General features: G+C 33.4%; 1 protein-coding gene across 1 annotated transcript; it reads left to right on the forward strand.

The window, feature by feature from the left end:
- The first annotated feature begins 3978 nt into the window (after positions 1-3978).
- Positions 3979-6938, forward strand: LOC108465217 (heparanase-like protein 3). Its single transcript, XM_017765540.2, has 9 exons — positions 3979-4559; positions 4744-4780; positions 4857-5040; positions 5131-5279; positions 5364-5594; positions 5682-5871; positions 5960-6085; positions 6209-6308; positions 6390-6938. The coding sequence occupies exons 1-9, from the start codon at positions 4332-4334 to the stop codon at positions 6783-6785; spliced, it is 1641 nt and encodes a 546-aa protein (XP_017621029.1). The 5' UTR covers positions 3979-4331; the 3' UTR covers positions 6786-6938.
- The last annotated feature ends 316 nt before the right edge of the window (positions 6939-7254 follow it).

Genomic DNA, 7254 nt, shown 5'->3' on the forward strand with positions numbered 1-7254 from the left:
CCTTTTATTTTTATTTTGCAACTTATAACACTCTGCCTTAATGTGACCTAACTTCTTGTAGTAGCCACATGTCTTGTCTCAATTCCTTGACTTTGATCCAATCTTGTTTCTTGCAACCAAAATTGAGGCTTGCCTATCTGGCTTGTTATTTGAACCAAACTCATTATCGAGTTTGTTTTTTCTTAACAATTTTCCCTTCACTTCCTCCAACAAGAATTTATCTCTACCATAAATTAGGGTCTCTCTAAAAAACTTATATGAAAGGGGCAAAGAACACAATAATAGCAAGCATGATATTCATAATTTATATTAACCTCAACATTCTTCAGATCGTTCAAGAAAGTGACAAATTGACTGATGTGACCCCTAAGGTGCTCACCTTGGCCCATACGGAATGTGTATAGGTGTTGTTTCAACACCAATAAATTAGCCAAAGACTTTGTCATGTATAGGATTTCTAATTTTCTTCATGAAGCTGCTGCCGTTTTCTCTGTAAGCACTTCTTGCAACATATTGTTCGTGAGACACAACTGAATTATTGACAAAGCCTTCTCATCAAGTTCATCATTTTCTAACTGATTCGTATTCGCAGACTTTTGCCATGTAACGACTTTCTTTAGACCGTACTGAACCAGAATAGCTGTCATCCTAACTTGCCATAAACTGAAATTTGTGATTTTGTCAAACTTCTCAATATCAAATCTTATTGTCATCTCTAAACGAGTTGACTACAAAATCTGAATCAAGCTCTTATACCAATTTGTTAGGGTTCGACCCATATAAACAGTGAAATAGAAAAAAGTAGAGAAGATCGAACACAAATATTTTATGTGGAAAACTCCTCTGAAGAGGATGAAAACCACGGGTAAAGAAAACTTCATTGAAACGATAAATAATCTGAACGAGTACAAGATGGAGATAACTCAAAAATAAAAAAACCCTAAACCTCAAAAACAAAGCTTTCTGACTAAAACACGAAATTCCCTTAAAGCTCTCTCAAAACTCTCTTAATCTTCTCTTAATCTTAATGTGATGAAGATATCAATTCTAGGGTTAAAAAAGTCTTTTTGTAAGCTGAAATTCATGTGAATATATGACTAAAATATCCCTAGAATAATTAGACTTTAATTGAGAAAAGATAATAGAATTTAACTGAGAAAAGAAAATCGATTTATGTGAGAAACACATCGCCACATAGCAACGTCCCGAATCGCCTTATCACAACGTTGTCCGTCGTCGTGACATCGAAAACCTCCTTGTCCTGACGTCATCACTTGTTGGAGTTGTTGCGATTTTGACGTCCTCGCGTCACAATACAGGTAACGATAAGTGCCTGGAAGGGTCCGGAAATACGAGGCATACTTCGAAACTGTGAAGAAAGTCTTTATAAAGAATGAAGTTTCTCATATTTATTACACTAAGTGAGAGCACTATTCAGTTTAGTTTAAAGGAACATATTTTGATCGCATCAGTTGTTCTTCTTTCATAGATCTATTACAGCTCTCAATAGAAAAGGTTGAGCGAATTTATATTGAATATGTGAGGATAAGGCTTGGAGTTGGTTGGGTTTAAATTAAAATTTGTACTGCGATTCAATAGTCTGAAGAAAGCCCGACTGCTTCATTTGTTGTTGGAACAAAAAGTACAACAATTCATATTTCATTACTTTTTAATCAACCAAAATTTTGAAAATAAATTACTTAATTTTATTTTGCATGATGCTAAATGATAAATCGAGCATTGATACAATTTCCAATTCTATCTACCATCTAAACGTTTGACTTTGTTTTCTCGAATGTTTGTTAATTGGTATTTGTTCAACTGCTTTTGAAGAAAATGTAGTTGACAAGTGGAGAATACATAGAGTTCCCTTGCATAACCAGTCAGCTCTCATAGTTTTGGAACCTTGTTCATTCTAGGTAAAAAACTGAAGCTTTTCTTCAAGTGCACATGAATATTTGCTTGCATTGGATAACATCGAAGGTGGGTGTGTTAGTGGATGACAGGAACTTGACAGCTTAAAACAATAATTAGATTTCCAAATAAGAAAGGAGTGTTAGGTTAATGTACAACAAAAATAAGGAAAAGCTTCGCCTTAACTAACCTTGAAGTAATGGTGTTGGTGGGTTCCCTTTTGGTTTAGGTAGATACCTCACCATACTCTGATCAATATGGGAAAGACATGTTTGCTGAAACTCTCCAACTAACTAGTTTGAAAACAGCAATAGGACCAACTTTTGATTGAAGATGAACATTTCATTTCGATTATAATACCGATATGACAATTGTTTTAAAAATAAAAAAATAAAACCCAAGCAATACTCTCAAAATTGCTTTGATTTCAATTCAAGTGAAAGCAGAATACTCCATTTTAAGGTGAAGTCATATTGTAGGGATTAGTATAGATTGGCATTCAAGTTTTAAATCACTTAACAAACAAATTTTGTTGGTAACAAAAAATAACCCGAATGCATGAATTAGTTTATATATTTATTTATCAGATTAGATGATACAATATAGTAAGCATGAGGAAGAATTATATGAAACTATGATTCTATGTCATTTTATTCATTTCTAATAAGAGAATGACAAATCAAATTTTTCCTCTTTATTTTCAGTTTTTTCTCCTTAAAACATTTAAATCCAACTAAAAATGCTAAAAATTAAAAGGAAAAACCTGATTTGTCATTCTCCTATTAGAAAGAGATAAGGATGACGTTGAATCACAAGATACACAATCCTTTCTCAATATAGCATATGTGAACATTCTCTTGAATAAATAATTAATTTAAAAAAATAATTAAATTTTATAAATTAAAAATAAGTAACATAAAAATATTTATAGATGTCATCATATTTGTAAAAGTTTACAATTAATAAATTAAAATTTTAAAATGTATAATAGAATTACAAATAATTTTTTTATCTTGTAATGAGATGATGTGTATTAAATTAAATAAAGAATTTAAAAGAGGATTGAGATATATTATTTTGTCTAGTTAATTTTATTTAATACAAAGTAGTGGTGAATATCTCAGTTTTAGTTGGATCACCAAAATATTCCTTCAATCTTGTTATTATTTTATGTTAGCTTTGATTATATGTTATACCTATTGAATCCACGTATGAGTGGTATGCACTTTTGCTCTCTCTGATTTTATAATCAAAGCTTTGGACGTAAAACAATGAACACACAAAGCAAATAATAATAATAATAATAACAATAATTTGTGATATTTAATGATGCTGACCTGGGTTTCTTCACGTGAAAACTTGCAACTTTATTTCCAACTTGTTCATTTGTAGCTAAAACAAAAAAACCAAGGTCCTAACACATTTGATAATGGGATATCTGTATTATTTCAACCATAAATTAATTTTACTTTTTAAGACACACTACTCGATGTCCACGTATATATTTTCAATGCTCTATACAGCACTAACCATATATTAAGCAAAAATGAAATTTTGTTACGAGGAATCCCTAATCTATAGCATTATCTTATCATTATATCTAGGTTTAAAATGTGCAGTTAGTCCCTGTTACTTTAAAAGTTAAAAGATTTAATCTTCTTTTTTTAATTTAAAAATTCTAATTCAATTATAATCATTACGTAGTTTTTGTTAAAATTTATTAATGTAATATGTTTGTTTTCTGTTAATTATACGAGGACAATCTAATCAAAATTCGAAGTTCACAAATTTTGAAAAAAATAATTTTGATTTTAATTATTGGACTGATTTTTTTTCTAAAAAAAGAGTTAATTTTTAGCTTAAGGACTAAATCTCAAAATTTGACAAAGTACAGGGAGTAACTACATATTTTAACAAAACCGAGGGTTTGCGGCTTTGACGTTCTTCATGCTTTCAAGGTTCTTACAAAACAGTGGATCCCACAACCTTTAGATTCAGTTTTGTTTGATAGGTTCAAAAAACAAAATAAATAAAAAAGAAATCTTTGCTGTTTTCCTTGAGGGAGTGCAAAGATGAAAGGGAACAACAGCCCATAATGGTCCCACTTTATGCAACTAACCCTTCACTTTATTCTAAACTGCTAACTTAATTAAACGAACATGGAAAGAAGCTTAACTTGATTTTCCCCATTTCCATAAAAACCTTTTATATATATATATATATATTTAATATCCTCCTCTTTCTGCTTTTATTTTCACTTTTTGAGCAGAGTTTTAATTACTGTCCCCCTTTTTATTAAAGAAAAAAAGTTAAATCTTTTACTTTTGCCTCCTATGGGAACTTAATATATCTTCAGCTCCATTTTCAGAACATTGAAGATCTAAACATTTTTTCTTCTTTCTGAGTTGAATCCAAAGATGGGTTTTTGTTTCTGGGTTTGTTTTATTTGTTTGTTAAACTTCTACAGCTTGAGTTTTGTAAGTTCACAAGCTGATGCAAGTGCTGAAGGGACTGTTTTCATTGATGGAAAAGCTCCGATTGGTAGAATAGATGATGATTTCATTTGTGCTACTTTGGATTGGTGGCCTCCTGAGAAATGTGATTATGGGACATGCAGTTGGGGCCTTGCTGGGCTTCTCAATCTGGTTTTTCTTCTTCTTTTCTTTGTTGTTTGACAATGATTTTCATAATGAACATAATGGGTCTTTTCACACTTTTGAGAGGGTATTTCTGTTTCAATCTGGAAAAAGCATATTTTCCCAGTTTAAAAGTGGTTTTGGCTGAGATGTTGTTTCATCTTCCTTTTCTTTTCTTTTTTTTTTTTTGCAGGATCTTAATAAAAACTTATTCTTGAATGCCGTTAAAGGTAAGGCAATTCTTTCCCATAAAAATCCATCTCAATTATTCTATTTTATTTATTTACCAGTCCCTATATTTTTCAGCTTTTTCACCATTGAAGATTAGGTTGGGCGGCACATTACAGGACAAAGTCATATATGACACTGATGACAATCAACTACCCTGCACTTCATTTGTCAAAAACACTTCTGAGATGTTTGGTTTTACACAAGGATGTTTGCCAATGAATAGATGGGATGACCTTAATTCCTTCTTTCAAAAAGCAGGGTATAAACACCATTTTCAATTTTCCTTGAGCTTCAACATTATGAATTCTTAATTCCACCATTAATTTAATTCAACTGTTTGATTATTCAGAGCTAGGGTTATTTTTGGATTAAATGCACTTGCTGGTCGAACTATAGCCCCTGATGGTTCAGCCGTAGGTGCTTGGAACTACACCAATGCCGAATCTTTTATGCAATACACTGTTGACAAGAACTATACCATTCACGGTTGGGAGTTAGGTAAAAGAACTATACATGATATATCTGAATTCTAGATAATGTATCGACCGAAACACATTATTTTTGTTATCTTTCGCTTGTCAGGAAATGAATTGTGCGGAAGCGGGGTCGGAACTCGTGTCTCTGCAGACCAGTATGCGGCTGACACAGCGGCTCTGCAAAGTATAGTGCAGAAGATATACCAGAATGTTGATTTGAAGCCGTTAATTATTACACCGGGAGGGTTCTATGACTTGGATTGGTTCACGGAATACATTGATAAGACAACCAAGTCCCTAGATGTTGTCACTCACCACATATACAACCTTGGACCAGGTATGGTTCCTATGTGCATAATCCAGTATAGGAGCTTAGGACATGAAAGAAGGTTTGAACTTGACAATCGTGTGTTTCTCTGTGTAGGAGTTGATGACCATCTTGTTGAAAAGATTCTCGATCCATCCATTCTTGAGGGTGTGTCCGGAACATTCAGTGGCCTTCATAACATCATCAAGAATTCTACAACTTCAGCAGCTGCCTGGGTGGGTGAGGCTGGAGGAGCTTACAACAGTGGCCATAATCTTGTCACAAATGCATTTGTGTTCAGTTTCTGGTAATGTCGCAATACCTTGCTATCCCGAAGCTTAGGCCTTTCTGTCTGATAGATTTCTGATTCATTTTTCCTGGGACATGAATTGCAGGTATTTAGATCAACTCGGCATGGCATCTAAGTATGATACGAAAACGTATTGCAGACAGTCACTGGTTGGTGGAAATTATGGTTTACTAAACACCACCAACTTTGAACCAAATCCAGACTACTACAGGTAATTGCTATTTGAAATTCTTTCATTATGAACTTGCAGGATTCGAATTAGACCTATTACTTCAAAATAAGCTTTCATTTATCTAAGTCTAACTTGCATGATACTCTGCTTTCTCCATTGCAGTGCACTTCTTTGGCACCGGCTAATGGGAAGAAATGTTCTTTCGACAAGCTTCACCGGGACAGACAAGATCCGCTCCTACACTCACTGTGCAAAACAATCAGTAAGTTCATCTCATATGCAATTATCAAGCATTGTTAATCCTCCCTTTCTTGGACCTTGACCAAAGTTTCCTATCTTGCAGAAAGGCATCACACTACTTTTGATCAACCTCAACAATAGCACTACCGTCCGGGCAAAGCTCGCATTCAATAGTACAATGAGCTTGCAACACAAGCACCGGTCTCGGATTTCACACCATAAGCACAAAATTCATAAAACAACAATAATCAAGCTGCCTCAAGGCATTGATGGTAAAATAAGAAGAGAGGAATACCATCTAACAGCAAAAGGTGGGAATTTACAGAGTCAAAGCATTCTACTTAATGGAAACATTTTAAGTGTAAATTCATCTGGGTTCATACCTCATCTGGAGCCTTTACATGTAAAATCAGCAAAGCCAATAATGGTTGCTCCTTTATCCATTGTCTTTACTCACATGCCTGATGTTACTGTCCCTGCTTGCAAGGTACAGCCCTAGAGCTACAAGGAACTAACAATGGTTCCTTTTAGTGATTGATCAAATAAGAAATAGAACATATTACAAACATTTCATTCTTTTTTTTTTTCCCCATAGTGAAGAATATAATGTAGCACACCTTTTTTGGATATGAATATGTGAAATTTTAGAAAATATTGGACATAAATATGTGATAAAACTAATGCATGAGAAACAAAACAACCTTACCATGATGCAGCTAGCAAAAAGAGAGAAATTCTGGGGGTATTAACCTGCAAAAAGTTGTATCCTTTGACAGGCTTGTTCTAACTGTTGCCCTTCTTTGGTATATCAAAAAATTATGATTTGTCAGAAGAAAAGAAAGCATGCAACATATTTTCAAACAAATAAATCATGACCAACAAAAACTTGAACACTGTAGATAAGGAACAGTTTTTGCAGTTTAATTGAAGGAGAATGTTGTGATAGTTCCATTAAACAGGAAGCATTT

The sequence above is a fragment of the Gossypium arboreum genome, chromosome 8 (genome assembly GCF_025698485.1).
Source record: "Gossypium arboreum isolate Shixiya-1 chromosome 8, ASM2569848v2, whole genome shotgun sequence".
Classification (NCBI taxonomy): Eukaryota; Viridiplantae; Streptophyta; class Magnoliopsida; order Malvales; family Malvaceae; genus Gossypium; species Gossypium arboreum.